Here is a 20,579-nt window from a genome sequence, read left to right on the forward strand (position 1 = left end):
CACACAAAGTCCTGTCTATTTGAGATCAGGAAATGTTTTGATCTGAGCGTCACTGATGAGTCTTATGTAGACGAAACGCGCGTCTTGCGTATTAAATAACAAGCCTGGAACCTTAGATAACTATTGATAACTATTTACACCACTGGGTCGATGATACTGCGCGTGGACGTTTCGTCCACGAGTGTATCACCAGCCCAGTAGTCAGCACCTCGGAGTTGACATGAATATCAGTTATATGGTCTTTTTTTTATATAAATTTACTGTTTGCAAAAGTATGAATAATTAAAAATACTAAGGAGTTTTTTTTATCCAAGGCATAGATAACCTTCCCCGAGTGTATCACCAGCCCAGTAGTCAGCACCTCGGAGTTGACAGGAATATCAATTATATGGTCTTGTTTTTTTTTTTATAAATTTGCTGTTTGCAAAAGCATGAAAAATACTAAGGATTTTCTTATCCAAAGGCATATATAACCTTAGCAGTATTTGGCACAACTTTTTTTTAGAATTTTGGGTCATGAATGCTCTTCAACTTGAACTTGTTTAGCTTTTTAACTATTTTGATCTGCTCGTCACTGATGAGTCTTATGTAGACGAAACGCGCGTCTGGCGTATTAAATCATAAGTCTGGTACATGTGATAACTATTTACACAGTATGATAACCAATGTCAGATGCTATTGCAGTATATTGCATGTAAATTACCTACCATTAATGTTAGCTGCACCAGTTAACTTGGTGTATTTATGGATATATCTCTGTGTTGCTTTCTTCGTTAATAAAACTGTTTCATATACATCAGCAGTTATTCATGTTATTGCTGTAGCAACAATTTGCATAGTGTTAAATATATAAGGAATATGCTAAAATATTTTTGCCTCTGATTAGACTTAGATCAGCTATGATCACATGTACTGAAAATAAAGCTAAACAGAAAATACTTATCGTCTAAGGACGTTATGTTGAACAACTGAGTATTATACAATACAGATTTAATAGATGTTTCAGGCACCACAAGCCTTAGGTCTCGTGCACAAGGAACATGTTTGGTTGAATCAAACTTAACAAAATACATATTATACATATTTCATTTACAAATACTGTGTCAAACTATAAAAGATGCAGCTTATGAGATGAGTGAAAAATAGCTATAAATCTAGATGTCATTCCCCCAAATAACACACTATAATCTGTTAACCTAATCAAAGTCACACATATAGAAACAAAATTATTAATAACGCAAACAGTGTGTATATTAATAAAAATAGGTGATAACGACGTTCACGCGACTAAATAATTTCTGATGAAAATATGGTCACCTTGACGCCAACAAAACTAGTAGGATGTTTTATGTTCGGGATTGTCTTGGTTTTGATTGGCGGAATTGTCGATATTCTTTACCATGAAATTTTACCAAAGAGGATACAAGAGGTAGGATTAAAACACGTTTTCTTTCGATCTGAACAACTATCTTTTCGTATTTATCTATATATTTATCATGTTTATAAATACACAACTTTTGTAATCGAATGAAAGGATTTGTATGCCTAAATAGTTATTACAATAATATAAAGATGTGGAGCGATTGTCATGAAAATCTGGTTTTCTTGTGAATTTTAAGATTAATGTATATATGATATTATTAATTATGATAATTTGCCGCACTTTTGATGATTTATTATACGAGTTGTTTAACAATATTGATTTAAATGTATATACTTTTACATGTTTTGATAAATATGACGGAGATTTAAGAAAAAAACAATTTAGTTCCCAGCCCGGCACTTAAACATGTAGCTATTCCAACTGTATATTAAACAATTTTAATGTGGCCATAAGGCAATTGGTATTGATAGTAAAGAAAATATTATTTAAGAATAAAATTACGAAAATATCGTCTTGTGCAATTTGATATGTATATAATAGTTATAAGAACACTCGACACGCACTAGAAAAACGTGAGGTAAATTTTAGATACAATACTAGTAATATATATTTGGGAAATATTCTTTAGAATGTAAAACCTAGCTAAGCGTTCCCGTCTTGTTTAAATGTTTTAGCATAAAAACAATACCATCATGTTGGAACGAAAATTTTATTTAGCAAAACGGATTGGAGAATTTTTTGTTAATTGTCTTGAAATCGCGATATATATATTTGTACAAAGATTGACCAAATTCACCAAACGAATTTTATCAATAACAGAAAAAGTTCTATAAGTTTATTTTAAAAACTGTATTTTTTTCATATCAGGAAGTGACTCTCGAAAAGGGTTCAAAAATATACGATGATTGGGTGGAAAATCCTGTAACAACATATTTTCAAGTCTGGGTGTTTGATATTCAGAATCCGGAAGAAGTAATAGAAAGAGGCGATAAGCCGTTTCTTGCCGAGAGAGGACCTTACACATATAGGTATCACATTTTCCTTAATGAATTGAAGTCAAGGTGTTTTACTGTATTTGCTATGCTGGATCAATCTTCCTCGGGAATGCTTAGATTCAAAGTTTGGACAGTTGTGACTGTATAAAATTTATTGTTGGTCGTTTCATTTTATATAGACCGAGCACGAAGAACGGCAAACTAATTATTTTATTTATGTAATAATTGACAATAGCAACTTTTTACATGGAGGTGTAATAATTTATCAGCAAAATGATTTTGCATGGCAATTAAACCAGAAAAAGACCAGATAGCTCTGAGATTCATTATATTGCCATACCAAAGAAGAAATAAGTCGTCAATTTGATGATTTAAAAATAAACGCAATTAATATTTCATTCAAAATCCATAAGAAAAACGCATCTGAAAGTGTTACTGCATCTGAACAAATTGAGATATTTGTTCTTTTAAAACAAGACAAAGATTAACAGTTACTATGTATTTTTTTACTTTTATGTAAATTAGAATTAATAATTATTTAAACATTTTGTCAGGGAATATAGACAGAAATACAACATCACATATCATGCCAATAAAACCGTGTCATACAGAGAGCTTCAGTACTATGTATTTGACGAAGAAGCTTCTGTGGGACCGGAGTCTGATATCATTACATCTGCAAACGTTCTGATGATGGTAAGTACACTTAATAATTTTGTTGGAAAAACTCTGGCATATTCATGGTGAATTTAAGATCATTTTCTTTCATTTATTTTAGTAATATCTTATGGAAATATGTCAGCAATAGATATTTAGTGAGAAAGCGTCTATTTCATGTCCACGGACCTTGTTCATTGTTATTGAAAGATAACTACAGACAACGACGGGGTCCTCAACCCGAGACAGACACATTAACATTAAACTGTAAAATGTCTTTTGGAATTTTATTGGTATATTTACAAGCTTTCCTAACACTATTTTTTTTTATTATACAGCTTCATTTTATATAAATGTTCTCACTGAATTGCTTATTGTTGGCGGTAATTCATACTTCGTTTAAAATGCAATTGTTGTTGTTGTTATTGGTTTTGGAAGGCGGCTTACTTATGTAGTAATTGCGCCTTAGATTCATATAACATAATTTAAATATTATGTATATAATTATACTTTCAGTCTTTAATTTATTTTTTGTATTACGTTTTGGCGAGTAATCTTATGAAACTTTGACGAACATGGTTGCTGAATTACTAGAAAATATATATATGTTGAGAGACAAAAAAAAAAAAAAACAATAAAAAAAAAAAAAAAAACACATATCAGAAGGTACATGTACTATGTACTATGAAAATGAAAAAAAAATCAAGAGCAAATGATAGTCCCTAATGAAATGTACATTATTAATTGATAGGTGTCATAAAATTGTTCAGAAAATTTATATGGTTGTTCACCTTTGTGTCGTCTGTGATATACTTATATACATGTATATAAAAAAAAAAGTATATTTAGAAACCGGTAACAAGACATGTGCTAGTTATATGCTACCAATGTAAGGACGTCTCCCTCGATTGGTGTAGCAAATAAAGAATCCTTAAGAAAGGATTGATTGTAGTTTTTCCTTTTCCATAATGGTAAGTTGCATCAATTTTTTCCAAATAAATTGCCAAAGACATACTGGTATTTTGTGATTCCTCATTCCCTGACAAGAAAAAAAAAACATTTCTGTCATTGAACGAGAAATCATCCCTACCTATGCCCTTAATCGCCTATTTAGATTTATATATATATATATACAGTGTATAATATATAAATGGAGCAAAAATAGAAAAATATGAAAAAATTTAATACCAGTATATTATTTAAACAATGACATTGTTTGATTTTATTTTTAGTACAGAGAATGCCAGCGAAACATAAGTGCTGGGATGTGCATATATATAATTATACAATAATCTGTGTATGTTTGTCTAACTGACATCCTCTAGTACAAATTTTAGAATTTATCATTTTATTATCATAGAAAAGGATTCAACTCTAAGACTTGTTTCTATTCTAATAATGTATGAGCGTAGTGATGCAATTGAAAATTCATATACATTATAGATCAACACGCCAGTTTTTATAGTTTGCATCTCGTTCCAGAGTAAGATTTGACATCTGTTCCTAGTCGATAGAGAAATCAATGTCATATGATTCCATTGAAGATGACACATATGTTAAGTAGTCAATAGACATTGGAAACACGACTGTTACCATTAACAAAGAAGAGCAAAACAACAAACAATCTTTGCTTTTGCTTAATTTCCATAGTAATGGGTTATAATGAGGAATTCAGCAAAAAAATAGGTTGTCAACTTTAGTTTTTAGTCAATCATTTGATATATGTTACTTTTTATAAATATGTTTCTTTTTTTTCAGTAATATACATTTATTTTTTAGACGCTGGCAGATATTATTAAACGAGAATACAGTTATGTAACAGAGATAGCAGAAATAATTTTGGATGCAGCAGACGACAGCAAGCTACTCACTAAATATACAGTGTCCCAGTTACTATGGGGATATGAAGACCCTCTTTTAAAAAGAGTTAATTCTATTCTACAAAATTACAATAAAACCATTGACATTAAAATTGGACTTTTTTATGGAGTGAGTATTACAACGTGATGAAATCGGTCGAACTAGAATTATTATTGAGTTACCATTTAGACAGAAAATAAAGGCAACAATAGTATACCGCTGTTTGAAGGCATAAATCGATTGAGAGAAAGCAAATCAGGGTTACAAACTAAAATTAAGGTAAAATCAAATCATCAAATATAAGAGGGAAACAATGTAACAACAGAAACACTGAAGTGCAACAAACAAAACGACAACGCAACACACACAAAAACGAACTATAAGATAACAATTGCCATTTTCCTAACTTGGTACATGACATTTAAAGAAAAAAATAGTGGGTTAAACCTGGTTTTGTGGCTAGCCAAACCTCGCACTTTCGTGACAATGATAAATATAGCACTAAAATGACACCATTAAATGACAGGAATACAGTAAAAATAAATGCAAGAACATTCAGAGAAATATATAAAGATATGGAAAAAATATATCAATATCTAGTCTCGCAGCCAATCAAATCAAAGCAAGAACTGTTTCATCAAACAACTTGATACAAACTACATTGCAGTATGATTGTATTATATTTTCAAAGGTATTTATACTTTTTTGTGGAAAAACCTGTAGGTATCTGTAGAAAAAAGTCAATGCAGAACCATACTTATATTATTCGAAGAATCATACTCATATGATTCTATAATGGATTTACAAATATGTCAATGTTCCATCCTGCTATCTATATTGAGTTTCTTTACAAACACTGGATCGATGGCACTGCTGGTGGAGTTTTAATTCCCCGAGGGTATCACCAGCCAGTAGTTAGCACTTGAATAATCATTGATATGGTCATATTTATAAATTAACTAAACTTATAGAATTTTTGAAATACTAAGGCTTTTTTACCTCAGGTATAAATTACCTAATTAGCTGTATTTGGCAAACCTTTTAGGAATTTAGGTTCTCAATGCTCTTCAACTTTGTATTTTATTTGGCCCTTTTTAAAACCAAAATGTAATCCTGGTATCTGCGATGAGTTTATTCGATATTCAAATGCAGTTATACTTGTTTTAGTTGCATGCAAAATTCCTTCAAAAATCTTATTTATAACCTTTTTCTACCTCAGGTATAAATAACCTAATTAGCTGTATTTGGCAAACCTTTTAGGAATTTTGGTCCTCAATGCTCTTCAACTTCGTACTTTATTTGGCCCTTTTTAAAACCAAAATTTAATCCTGGTATCTGCGATGAGTTAATTCGATATTCAAATGCAGTTATACTTGTTTTAGTTGCATGCAAAATTCCTTCAAAAATCTTATTTATAACCTAGGCCATTAACATACTTTCTTATGATTTCAGAAAAATAATACAGATGATGGTTTATACACAGTTTTTATAGAAAAGTCAAAATTGGGAGAGATTAGTCGCTGGAATAGGTTAAAGTATGTCTTGAAGAATTCAATCATCACTCCCAATAGGGGTTGAGGATTCAGCAAGAAAAATTAAAATAACAAAATAAAATGTTGAGTTTGCCAGTACTAACCGCAAATTTGTTTTAAATTTTGGTTTCTGGCTCTCCATGTTTACATGTTTATTGCAAAATGTATAATCATGCTTATATATATATAAAGGCCATGCCCATGGTGGTGCATGTTCTAATATCTCTATGACAGAAAAAGTATCAGCTGATTCAGGTTTTTAATCAGCTTTTTTGATTGATTTAAACATTCAGTAAACATACGTTATTATTTTGCATTATAAAGATATCCAAAGAAATGTATTTGTTTTTATTTCAGGGAGCTTCCACATTGGACAACAAAAACATGTCGCATGATAAATGGAACAGGTATAAAGTAACTTTAAAAACAAAATACTGAATTCTTTTTCTTCAGAAAATAAAAATACTTTTGAAAATTTGCAATAAATAATCTATAAGGAACTTCTTAGGAAGAAAGATAAGAAGTTAGCAATATCCTTTAACTCTACTTTCCGCTATATAGATGATGTTCTTTCACTAAACAATTCAAAATTTGGTGACTATGTGGAACGCATCTATCCCATCGAACTAGAGATAAAGGATACTACAGATACAGTTAAGTCGGCTTCATATCTTGACTTACATCTAGAAATTGACAATGAGGGTCGGTTGAAAACAAAACTTTACGACAAAAGAGATGATTTCAGCTTTCCAATTGTGAACTTTCCATTTCTAAGTAGCAACATTCCAGCAGCACCTGCATACGGGGTATATATCTGCCAATTGATACGACATTCCCGTGCTTGCATTTCCTATCATGATTTTCTTGATAGAGGGTTGCTGCTCACAAGGAAGCTATTAAACCAAGAGTTCCAAATGGTGAAGTTGAAATCATCCCTTCGTAAATTTTACGGACGCCATCACGAGTTGGTTGACCGTTATGGAATAACCGTTTCACAAATGATATCGGATATGTTCCTTACGTCGTAACTACAATTCCCTTCCCTTTCATGAATGTGACCTACCGAATTTAATCTACCGGATTAACATTTTGTAATCACATAAGCAACACGACGGGTGCCACATGTGGGGCAGGATCTGCTTACCCTTCCGGAGCACCTGAGATCACCCCTAGTTTTTGGTGGGGTTCATGTTGTTTATTCTTTAGTTTTCTATGTTGTGTCATGTTTACTATTGTTTTTCTGTTTGTCTTTTTTATTTTTAGCCATGGCGTTGTCAATTTATTTTAGATTTATGAGTTTGACTGTCCCTTTGGTATCTTTCGTCCCTCTTATATAACTGACGCGTTCAAAAGAATTCGGCATTACAATAAAACATTGCTTAAAATTTTCATTTCTTGATATTTGACGCTCCAAAGATAATAAAAACAAGTGGTCATAACACCATGGCAAAATAAGACAAATTTAAAAGATTTATCGCTATTTTGTGCATTTTCCGTTGATCTTTTTTTGTGCTACTCGCTTAATTTGAGATTGAAAACTATCGCTCGAAACTAAGGAGGCACGTGGCGACGCTATTGAAATTGACATGAAATTGACAATACGTCATAGGTAAAATAGCGATAAACAGATTATCATTGCTTTTCTCGCTTTCTTCTACCGGCTCATGCAAGAAAATCAATCTCGTTGAGATGATCAACGATAATTTATAAATGTCTACAAAACAGCAAACAGGAAACTAAACTAAAACAAATAAAGAAAGAGCATATCATTGCTATTGAAATCGAAATTATGAGCTATGACATGTCACATTACATGTAGTACGTATACGTCATATGATGGACGGTGGTATGTTTCTATACAACAAGAGTGGGAAATATCCGAAATCACAACGTTCGTCATCGTTACTTGCGCTTATTTCCCGTCAGTGACAATTTCAAATAAAAAAAGATAATACAGACCTTCTTGCCTAGTCGTAATCCTTAACTTAAATATAGAATGTTGCAAGATATGATATTTCCCTGTCTTTAAGAAGTTTTTCCCTACATACTTCATGTGAATACAAGACAATGACAACTAAAAGGTTACCCATCAGAATAATATTCTCAACTACAACCATGTTTAACGAAAAATATGTTGACGCTTAGAGAGTGCAGCATTTTGATAAAAAAATGTTTTTTTTTTAATAAAACAAGAAACTGATATTTCGATTGTCAGAAAAATATCCTACTGCTTTCTAAATTGTTGCAGACGATCTTTCAATTTAGAATGAAGAATCATAATTAACGTAGACATGGTACAAAGTCATACTGTTTCAAAGTGGAATGTTTTAATACTGATGCAAATTTTACTGGCTATGATTGGATATTTTTAGTAAACTTTATGTCGTGACAGAATTTACAGTCGATAAACACTGTTGGTTGAGCAGGTTTCTTCACAATAGTGTGGCCTTCTTTGGTAGTAGGAAACATTAAAGAAAACTGTTTTGTGGAACAGAAGATGTGTGTCTACTTGTGTAACGTCTTTGTATTATTCAATTATATTCAATTTAAAGACGACGCTCGACTCCCTTTTCCTTGATACTTATATTAGTGAAAAAAATACAGATATATTATATTCTAAATGTCCCTCTTTAGTAGAGATGTGAGAGTATTTATTGGATAACCAAATGCATTGGAGATTCAAAGCTTTTTTGCATTAGAACGGACCAGTCAATAAATAGATGTTTGCACGTGAACACAATATTGTCGCATGCCTTATCAGCTGGAACAACAAAATATTTTTAAAGCAATTCAAATCAGAGGACCCACAGACCTGTTGTCAATAAAACGTCAATATACATACATGCTTTATCTTTTACAGAAGGTAGATTTTTCCATCCAGATGTTAAGACAAAAGACATATTATATGTTTTTGCATCAGATTTGTACAGGTGAGTATACTTTATTTTTATTACCTGCCATCTTTGTGCTTCAATGCACAGGTAAAACGCTATCGATATCTTAAGATATACCAAGAAAACTAAGGCCAATCCACGTAGGCATTTTGGACGCACAAAATTAAGAAAGCGTTATTTCCATTTACAAATAATTGTCTTCAAAACAGTGCTTGGGAATATATCTTGATATTGCATTTTTGTTCCGTGCTGAAGGTTTCAATGTGGCTTCGCCATTACAGATAATAATAATTAAAAGTAGTGACTGTTTCTTAGCTTTGGGTTTTGTAACGTATCTATGAATATTCGTTGGCATATTTGATCTTAAATTTTCTTCAGTGAAATATTATTACATGTATAAAACTTTACTCATAAGGTTGGCATTTTTTCCTTTGATGTTCACAACGACCAATCAAATTAAACGGGTTTTGTGATACCAGAGATACATTTTCTCTTTGATTTTCAGATCATTCTACCTGGATTATTTAGGAGAGAAGCAAATAAAGAACATACAATTATACAGCTTTGTTATACCAGATGAATTATTTGCTGTATCTGACGATAATGCTGGATTTTGTACTCCTTACGGTCATTGCACACCAGCAGGATTGCAGAACATAAGCTTGTTTAAACAAAATGGTTTGTTGTTCAGTCTTGACTTTATAATTGAATTGTGAAAGGTTATTTTACACTATATTTGGATTATATTTTGATCCGTGAATTTGTATGCTTGAATCATTTGACCTTAAAAAATTATGAAATCTGGCTATGGTTAGCTGGATTCTCAAAATATGTTTACACAAAATAGTGTATTTGGAGGGGAAAACAATATTCAGCTTTTTTTTATTTTAGACATCTTCTTGTCATGAGTATTTCTGTTGACTATTTTATTTTCGTAATTATCGTTTTTGTCCTCCACAATATTCATACGAGGTTAACGTCATGAATTTGTTCTTATTTTCTCCATTTTTGCAGCATTACATAAACTAAGGGCAGTGTTTTTTCATCTCTCAAAATTTGATGTCTCTCATCTAAAACTTCAAATATGTTGTGTAAAGCTAGTCAAACTTTTTTGTTTTGTTTGCTCAATACAAACAAGGCTTTTTATTTAATATCTAAATCATTTTTTGTCAATTCTTATATAATTTATACAGCGATAAATTCTGTATACACATTGTTTTGATTCAGAATTATCATTTTTTTTGCAGCACCTATCTATATGTCACAGCCACATTTCTACGCTGGAGATCCTGATATTATAAACAGTGTGATTGGTCTACATCCTACACCAATAATACATCAAACAATTCTAGATGTAGAACCGGTAAAATAATGCTAATAAGAATGGGTATATGAACACTCATGCTACATCTATCTTCAAACACATAACGTTGCTAACACATGTCTTAACTCCATGACACAAATGTTACTGTCCGTAGTTAAACCCCCGAATAATAACATTGTTTTTTCTGTTAATCACATTAACCAAACTGCTTGATAACGGAATTAGTTATTGGCAATTCACTTGAAAACTCCCCATATACGTCCACGACACTTAATTAAGGGAAAACTTAAAAATTACGGGACTGTTACATGATCATATAGAATTTCAACTGACGAGAAAGAACTTGATCTTTCTTCGATGTACTGGATATCTAAATTACATGTGTGTCCTTGAATATATAATTATTGCTAGGTCTGCCAAGTGCTCCAAGAAGCCTCTTTCCACACTATTAACATAAATTTTATCAGCAATCGAAGCTTGGCTTCAGAATTACTGTAAAATTCTAGTGGCGGCGTGTATCAGATGAGGATACTAAAAAGTAAAATCACAAAAATACTGAACTTAGAGGAAAATCAATTCGGAAAGTCCATAATCACATGGCAAAATCAAATAACAAAACGCATCAAAAACGAAAGGACAAGAACTGTCATATTCCTGACTTGGTACAGGCATTTTCAAATGTAGAAAATGGTGGATTAAAGCTGGTGTTATAGCGCTAACCCTCTCACTTTGATGACAGTCTCATCAAATTCCGTTATATTTACATTGATGCGGTAACTAAACAGACACAATAAATAAAATAGTCAAAATATGGGTACATCAGTCATCATCGTTTAACAATTTTAAAAGGAATTTTGATTAGTGTGTCTGACGTCAGAAAATTTTATACGTCACATAGATTTGTCGTTCAATGTTCATGCAAACAATTTTAAAATTTACATAGGCAATGTTAGCATGTAGGATTAAAAAATCAAAAGTATGTACATAAAATCGAAGTCACTTTTCACTTGCAATAGTAAAAAACGTTGATTTCTCTAACTTTTAAACCTTAAAGACAAATTTAAAGAATAGGTTCTACTTTGTTTCATGAGAACAAATGGCCAACGTAGATACAGCATACAAATATCTTGTTTTAGGAAGGCATAAATCATACTTTGTAAAAAGAAAAAACTTCTCTAAAACTGACTTCACCAAGATGCTTGATTCGTTTATTCACAACATATTTGTTACGTTATGAGAACGTGTTTTTTCAACTACTAAACCAGTCTCACAAAAATACTTACGACTAAGAGTGATCGTAATTCATGAACAATTCAGTATACATAAGATCAATCTTAGTCGTAATTTTTTTTTGTGAAACCGACTCCGGCATTTGTATGGCAACCATTGGCAATTGTTCTTATCTTCTTAATTTATGGTGCCTTTATTCATATGAGACGTACCTCATACAGTAGAATAAAATGATGCCAGTATTATCCATTAACCTAGCCCCCAAGGGTGACTGGGGAATAGAAATATGGTCACTTAGTCTTCTCCCGACCGGCAGTAAAACGCTTGCTGAAGTGGGGCGTCCGTTTGGCTGTGCGGGATGTATCAAGTTCGCAGTCACGTCCGGTCAGAAGGGGGACGTTAAATCCGATGCCTCGTGTAAAGAGAGTGCCACGCTCTTTGCACGTTAAGAACCCTTGCAACAACTCTTTGAGGGGTCCGTTGGTGGCCTGTTGCAAGGCAAAATTTCTGTCCCTATCCAATATACCCTCATTTTCCATTGGCAGTCCAAATTTCCCCGACCATCATCCTAGATGGCCTCTATTACAACAACCTACCTATTGTATTTATTGTGAACTTGTTCTTGTCCTGAATATGCATGAAATATTTGCCACTGGGCGTTAAGCAACCAACAATCAATCAATCAATCAATCAATCCATTGTCCTATAGTTTGGGGACTATATTGGACGTATCTATCCCTGGCGGATAATACGGACACAGCTAAAAGAGAGGCGAAAGATACCAGAGAGATATTCAAACTCATGTCTCAAAATAAACTGACAACACCATGGCTAAAAAAGAAAAAGACCAACAAACAAACAACAGTACACAAACACAACATAGAAAACTAAAGACTTAGCAACACAAACCCCACCAAAAACTGGGGGTGATCTCATGTGCTGTGGAAGGGCAAGCAGATCCTGCTCCACATGTGGCTGCATGTCTATCATATATGATGACTTACAAAAAAAGTAAAATAACAAAAATATCGAATTCAAGGAAAATTCAAAACGGAAAGTCCCTTATCAAATGGCAAAATTAAAAGCACCAAATTAACACATCAAATGAATGGAAACCAACTGTCATATTCCGAGTGACTTGGTACAGATATTGTAACAGTTGTAAAGCTTCGAGTTTAATGCACTGAAAGAGAATCTCATAGTATATATCAAAAAGGATAATATATGCACGGAAAGTTTTGATAATGATCTTGGTGGTTATGACTATGATTGTGTGTGCTACAAAATAATTGAAGCTTAAATGGATCGATATTCGTTTATGTTAATACATTTTCGGAGTAACTATTGTATTCAGATCATATTTTTGACAGGTTAATTCTGTTTTGGAATCATTTGCACTTAGATCATTATGAAATCAATAGAAAAAACGTCTTTACACAATTGTATTTGGAGTTGAAAAAGTTATCTGCCCTTTGATTTTATTCATACGAGGTTACAAATAGAAATTAGAAATGAGGGCCGATTGAGAACAATTTTTACGACAATAGAGGTGATCTCAGCCTCTCAATTGCGAACTTTTCATTTCTATGTAGCAACATTCCAGTAGCGTATGCATATGGAGTATATATCCGATACGATATTCAAAATCCTATCATGATTGTATTGATAGAAAGTTGCTGCTTATAAGGAAAACATTGAAGCAAGGGTACAAAGTGGCTAAATTGAAATCATCCCTTCGAAAGTTTTACGAACGTCATCAAACGTTTGTTGACCGTTACGGAATATCTGTGTTACATATATATACCACATGTGTTCCAATTGTGGTAACTACAATCTCGTCCTTTTTTCGTCATCACCAAATGATACTTAAGATTCTAAAATAACTTTTACTGCCCTTGGATAATATTTTTAATGATGGGTGATTTGTTTCTGTATTTCAGATGACGGGTATCGTAATGAATATAAATAAAAGACTACAGATTAACATTTATTTACAAAATGTTACGAATATTAGGTAGGATAATAACATAGGCATTATGACGGTAACCAACACACCAACAAAATATCCCTGTGCGGTCTTCAGTTTTTGGCCCTAGACTCGAGCACAGACAGTAACCAAAACATCAACAAAATATCACTGTGCTGGTTTCAATTTTTGGCCTCCAGACTCTAGCACAGACGGTAACCAACACATCAACAAAATATCCTTGTGCGGTTCTCAATGTTTGGCCTCCAGACTCGAGCACAGACGGTAACCAACACATCAACAAAATATCCCTGTGCGGTCCTCAATGTTTGGCCTCCAGACTCGAGCACAGACGGTAACCAACACATCAACAAAATATTCCTCTGCGGTCCCCAATTTTTGGCCTCCAGACTCGAGTACAGACGGTATAACCAACACATCAACAAAATATCGCTAAAATATTCCCATGGACACGATATTTATAAGATGTTTAATGACGACAATAATAATGAACATTCAAACGCGTGAGTCAGTACTCGGTGTTTCATTTTACTTTTACATTTTCACTTAATTTCGCTGTCAAAAAAAGAAAAGCGGTTTGAACTTTCAGAACTTTCAGAACCAAATTTTGCTTTCAAATAATACTAAATGTTCCTAGTATTTGTAAATAAAAAGTGCTATATTTAGTATCCAATGGAAATACACCCTAGCTGTATTTGACCAAACCTTTCGGAATGTTTTGCCCTCAATGCTCTTCAACTTCGTACTGTATTTGGTTTTTTAACCTTTCGAGCGTCACTAAGGAGTCTTTTGTAGACGAAATGCGCTCATGGCGTACCAAATTAAAACCCTGGTATGCTTGGTGGTTTTTTATATACAATTTTATTGACAGGTACATACCTGCTGAATACTTAAATTTTGTGTAAAATGGAAAACTCACGGAACACAAGTTTTTCTTGTTCAATTATTTTTTCGGCTTTTCAGAGATTCTGCACGTTTTACAGATGGTCTGTATCTGCCTATGGCCTGGGTAAATGAGGTGTGTATATGTCTAACCATTAAACCAAGAGTTCCAAGTGGATTTTCGTCTGATATCTTTCGCCAATCTATTGGCATAAGGTTGCAAGACATTTTGATTGTTTTTTTTGTAAATATCGATAAGTTAACTAACGAACAATAAATGGAGTATGTGTCCCAATGGACACAGATGATGCCCCCGCTTTCAAACAACATTATAAAGGGATATAACTCAAGAACGATAAAAGTGACGCTACCCAAATTTGTACTTGAACTGAATTTTGTGGTAATAAGCATTGTGTATAAGTTTTATAACATTTGGTAGAGGCAACTTAAGTAAGAATTAAAATTGGAGTTATCTTCCTTTGTCCATAATTGTAGTTGATTCAACTTCAATTATGGAAAAAGGAAGATAACTCCAATTTTGAAGATTAATTTTTACAATTACATCATTTATAGTTTTAGAACAGATTTCAGAGTCCTATTTTTCCATTTGTAAAGGATCATAACTCTAGAACGGTTGAAGTGACACCACCAAAATTCAAACTTGATCTGTATTTTGTGGTAATAAGCATTGTGTATAAGTTTAATAACATTTGGTTGAGGCAAACTAATGTTAGAAAACGGAAACAAAAAATTCAGCATTTTTTTCATTTGTAAAGGGACATAACTCAACAACGCAAAATGTGAAATCACCAAAATTCAAACTTGATCTGTGTTTTGTGGTAATAAACATTTTGTATAAGTTTTATAACATTTGGTCGAAGCAAACTAAAGTTACAGAACGGCAACCAACTTAGGGACGTACGTGCGGACGTATGTACAAACGGGCAAGGGATAAACGTAAATCCCCTCCGCTACAGCGGGAGCATAACAAAAGTTAACAGAAAATCGTCATCTCGAAGTCATATGCTAATGTGATGAGCAGAATCTGAGAAAAATCCTAGACAAGTTACATTCCTGTCAAGGTCAAACAATATCTGTTTATAGCTACGATTTCTTTACTCCTTTTACTAATATAACACATAAAACTAATCCAATTAAACTTTTCCTGTTCAATAAAATGGTCTTTTAACAAATCTATGTGCTACTATTTCAGTTATAGTCATAACAAATCCCACTTCAGTAAGAAAAACAACCTTACTTGGAACTGATATCAATAAAATCCAAAAGCAGATACCAATACAATATAATCTTCTTTCATTTGTACAACGACCAATGATGCTATTAATCAACTTTGATTTGTCAGTAGAAAGTAAATAGCAAAAATACAGAACTCCAAGGAAATTTCAAAACGGAAAGACCTTTATGAAATGGCAAAATCAAAAGCTCAAACCAATGTAAAACAAATGTCATATTCCTGACTTGGTACAAGTCTTTTCTTTTGGCATTTAAAGAAAAGGAAAAGAATAAACGAATGAAAGGCTTCATTTTTGCTTTTGAAGTATGTCTTTATTCGCCTCCATGCATACTAACAAGCATATATAGTAAGTTTAAATAAAATGACAAAAGAAATAATATTTACCGTTATAGAGTGCTGGTTTGGATGAAAAAAGTGCCAAGAAGTTTAAGAGTGAAATACTGCATCCGTTAAAGTTGGCTGAGGGATTAGAATATGCCTTCATTATAACTGGTTGTTTGTTATCTGGCTGCGTGTTTTTATTTTCTTTCAAAACATGTCTTTTCAATAATGTAAGTACTTTGTATAAATTCACAGTTGGGCTTGGGCATTAAGAAAACCGTCTTTAAGTGTGAAGAAAAAATAATGACTAATACATGTAGTATTAGAAGATGGTTTATTAAGAGGTCATCCATCTCTTTTATTACTGATCTACACTGTGAATCTTTCTTCACTGCAATACTTTAGTAGACTTTTTACAGACTTTATAGATAAAGGAACGGTATACATGTTGTGTACAAGTTATCATTTTGTACAAATTATAATTTGTACAATAATATTGTACAAATTATAATTTGTATTTTGCCTTTGTACAAATTATAATTTGTACAAAAAGTGCCTGTACAAATTACAATTTGTACAAAATTTGACCAAAATTCACTTATAACTTGTACAACAGTTTTAAATATGAATTCTGGTGAAAAATGCATTGATTCACAGGATAGAATTGTAATTTACTGACCACATATTAAACCTTATTAACAAAATACACCGTTTTCACACAACTACAAAAGGCAGATTGATTTTAGGAAAAGTATCATTCAACAGTATTGTATAATAAGTTCTTGTCACTATTTGGATATTTTTTTTTAATTCAGAAACTTTGCAAAAACGAGCATATTTGTAAAATTTGATATCATGGATCGTGAAAGATCGTGAAAAGGATCTCGAAAGATTTGTTGCCACTTATTCGTTATTTCAAAAAGTCCAAGGAAACAATCAAATATTTCTTTAAACAAGTGATAATTTATATTTGTAATTGGTACATCAAAAGATTGGATTTACATGACTTATTCCACTTCAATTTTGTTTGTGAAAAGATAAATGGTTCAATGCCATTGGGTCTGATGATTTCATAATACTACATCAACTAGTTTTCTTATAAAAATTAAAGTCCGTCTGTCTGTTCTGCATAAGTTGTATTTTGTTTTTAAAGTTTGTATTGCCTCAACTGATTTCCGTTAAGTTTTATGCACAGTCATAGATATTTATAAAACAAAGATCCTTGTTGAAAAAAAAAACGTTGATAAAAAACGACAGAAAAACAACTGACATATTCCTGACATTATCAAAGTCATATTCCTAACCAAATCGTGGGTTTATTTTCGCTTTCTGTCTGGGATATTTATTTGTCTAAACGCCTAACTGAGGCAGTGAAATACACATTTTTATTCATAGCAACGGTTCTTGAGTTTCAACGCTTGCTATGTGAAGCAGTTAAAATTTGCCTTTAAAACAGGTCGTCATCGATTTGAGAGTCAAAAAATGTTGTGCAATACCCGATTCCATAAATCACTACATCACCTGCTTAAACGAATTATAAATAACTACTTTTTAATTTTGTAACTTAAATGTACTGTGAGGTATGGCAAGCCGTTCTCGTCATAAGTTTGTTGCCTATAATTAAGATCATTACTTCCAGTGTATCGGGATGAATTTTTTTTACTTAAAACCGTGGGTCCCTTTTCAAAAGTCTTCCAACTGTTTCCCTGATTTCGCTAGTTAATCTTTTATATTTTTGTTACGTTTATATGCTATAATAGACACTTGAGTAAAAATTTCACTGCATTCTTTTGCAGATTGTTCCAATGTTTTCTTATAATTTTAATAAAGTTTTTCACCATTTGGTTATATTTTGTAATAAGGGTAAGTGGGTATTTTTCTTGTTCTTGTATTTCTAAAGTTTTTTTTATTAATAATTTGGAACCAAATCGAAGGACTAACGAGTTCTGTCTCCTTGTTGTTTTAAGCTTGTAATAGATTCAGATTAAGTATGCTAATTAGATATGTGCGCATACAAAGTGCGCACAAATCTCAGTGTGTAATTTTAAATTCTCATTGTGTAATTTTAAATTTTCAGTGTGTAATTTCAAATTCTCAGTCAGTGTGTTTTCAGTTTAATTATTCTCGGTGTGTCTTTTTGAAATCTCAGTGTGTAATTTTCAATTCTCAGTGTGTAATTTTCAATTCTCAGTGTGTTTTTCATTTTTGTAATCTCAGTGCGTCTTTATGAAATCTCAGTGTAATTTTTAATTCTCAGTGTGTAATTTTCAATTCTCAGTGTGTAATTTTCAATTCTCAGTGTGCGTTTTGAAGTCTTTATATCTCAGTGTGCTTTGTTGTAATTCTCAGTGTGTAAATTTTTCGAAAAATGGTTTAAACATAGTTTTGACGAGAACGGCTTGCCATAGTGAGGTCTTTTAATAGCAATTCAATAATGTGTATCAATGCTTTTTTCACAAAAAATCCATATGATAAATTATTGTACAAGTTATAAGTGATTTTTTGCCCGTTTTTGTACAAATTGTAATTTGTACAAGCACTTTTTGTACAAATTACAATTTGTACAAAGTCAAAATACAAATTATAATGTGTACAATGTTTTTGTACAGATTATAATTTGTACAAAATGATAACTTGTACACAACATACATAGCGATATAAATGTTCATATCTAAAAAGAGAAACAATGTTTTTTTTTCTATTCTAGATGATGTAAGTTATCTAAAGATCCTTCCAAATCAGGCTTTAGCATCTAGACAGCATAACATACACCTTTTATAAATATGAACACTTGTAGCACTACCTTTCCTTTATTAGAAAGTCCATGTTTGAGATTTCTAATCATCATTGATACCAACTAAATATCATTACTCAAGAAAAATTATTCAGTTGATAACAAAATGTTATTTTATGAAAAGTACTAGCATCTATTCACCATGTACACTTTCTTTTAATATAGTTAAGAATTATTTGCATGTTAAGCGAACAACAATCAATGAATTCATGAACACTATAAGAGATAAAAAAACAAGGCATTTATACAAAATTTCAGAAAAAAGTTAACTATAATCATAAATAGCTTGAAATGTTAAAAAAATAAAAACACTGATGGACATCCAAAACTACAAAAAGTCATCTTATAAACAACTAATCAAGTCTTTAGTTTGACCTGACGAGGTTTTAACCCACTATGTTCTGATATTATCCTCTTATAGTTGATGTGTTTCACTCGGTTTTAATTTTTAACCGGATTTGTTTTTGCTTAATTGATTTTCGACTATTAAATAGCGGTATACTACTGTTGCCTTTAACTCACACACTCGAGGTGAGATGATACCATAAGACAACTGAGGCAGGTACAATAAACATGCTTTGTACATGAAAACATATATTTTACAAGTTTTGAAACACAGAACGAAAAAAGATATAAATAAAATTGAGAATGGAAATGGGGAATGTGCCAAAGAGACAACAACCCAATCATAGAAAAAAACAACAGCAGAAGGTCACCAACAGGTCTTCATTTTTGCTAGTATAAACAATAATTTGACTATCATTTGACCATTATCATATGTACATTTAGCTATAGCTAGCATTTATTCTTTGCTTCCTTCTCATTCAAACAGATAAAAGGTTCTTTTACAAGTGACTTGCATGGAGAAGACAGTAATGAGAACTCAAAACTGATCAATCCAGAGAAAAAAATATCATCCAATTCCAAAAGGAACGGACAAAAACCAAAAGTGATGTTTAAGGATGAAGATAATGACAAATAGTCAGTTTTCAATCAAAATCAAGAATGTGAAAATTGTAAAACCAATTACTGATCAATCAGACAGTAGTAATTAGTTAATGCTTATTGGACTTATTTTGTTTATCATTTTAACTGTAAAATACAATAATATATACATAAGTATTGATAACATCAGCATATATCATATACTAGTACATCTATATTTAATTGCTCGTGAATGTATTATAAGCTTCTTTTGTAAGAAGTGAAATTGTTGTATGTGAAAAGTCGATAACTTTTGTATTTTTATTATAAGCAAAATACATCATGAGAATATACTTTGAATGTAAATTCAGATGCTCAACTTTTGGGCACTCATTCTCTTATACTAATAATCTCTGATCTTATTCTCATTTTACAAATTAAAATAAAACTTCGTTGTTTTATATTTATTTTAGCCTGACAAAATTCAGTTTCATCTTTTACATAAAGAAAGAAAAATATTATTGTCCTACCCATAACTCA

At 31.9% G+C, this 20,579-nt stretch overlaps 1 protein-coding gene across 1 annotated transcript; it reads left to right on the top strand.

Annotated features, from left to right (window-relative positions):
- The first annotated feature begins 1,255 nt into the window (after positions 1 to 1,255).
- On the top strand, positions 1,256 to 20,490 carry LOC139486807 (lysosome membrane protein 2-like). Its single transcript, XM_071271779.1, has 13 exons — positions 1,256 to 1,429; positions 2,252 to 2,412; positions 2,934 to 3,075; positions 4,816 to 5,025; positions 6,349 to 6,431; positions 6,786 to 6,835; positions 9,289 to 9,358; positions 9,828 to 10,000; positions 10,570 to 10,685; positions 13,817 to 13,890; positions 14,827 to 14,881; positions 16,393 to 16,551; positions 19,948 to 20,490. Exons 1-13 carry the CDS (start codon positions 1,310 to 1,312, stop codon positions 20,095 to 20,097), a joined length of 1,563 nt encoding a protein of 520 aa, XP_071127880.1. The 5' UTR covers positions 1,256 to 1,309; the 3' UTR covers positions 20,098 to 20,490.
- Positions 20,491 to 20,579: the final 89 nt, after the last annotated feature.

This window comes from Mytilus edulis, chromosome 8, assembly GCF_963676685.1.
Source record: "Mytilus edulis chromosome 8, xbMytEdul2.2, whole genome shotgun sequence".
NCBI classification, from domain to species: domain Eukaryota; kingdom Metazoa; phylum Mollusca; class Bivalvia; order Mytilida; family Mytilidae; genus Mytilus; species Mytilus edulis.

What these genes read in the sequence shown, in the direction of transcription:
- LOC139486807 (XM_071271779.1), top strand. Translation starts at nt 1,310, where the DNA reads ATGGTCACCTTGACGCCAACAAAACTAGTAGGATGTTTTATGTTCGGG. An exon ending in AAATTGGACTTTTTTATGGA is followed by an intron (nt 5,026 to 6,348) that starts GTGAGTATTACA and finishes TTATGATTTCAG; the next exon opens with AAAAATAATACAGATGATGG. An exon ending in CTATGGCCTGGGTAAATGAG is followed by an intron (nt 14,882 to 16,392) that starts GTGTGTATATGT and finishes TTACCGTTATAG; the next exon opens with AGTGCTGGTTTGGATGAAAA.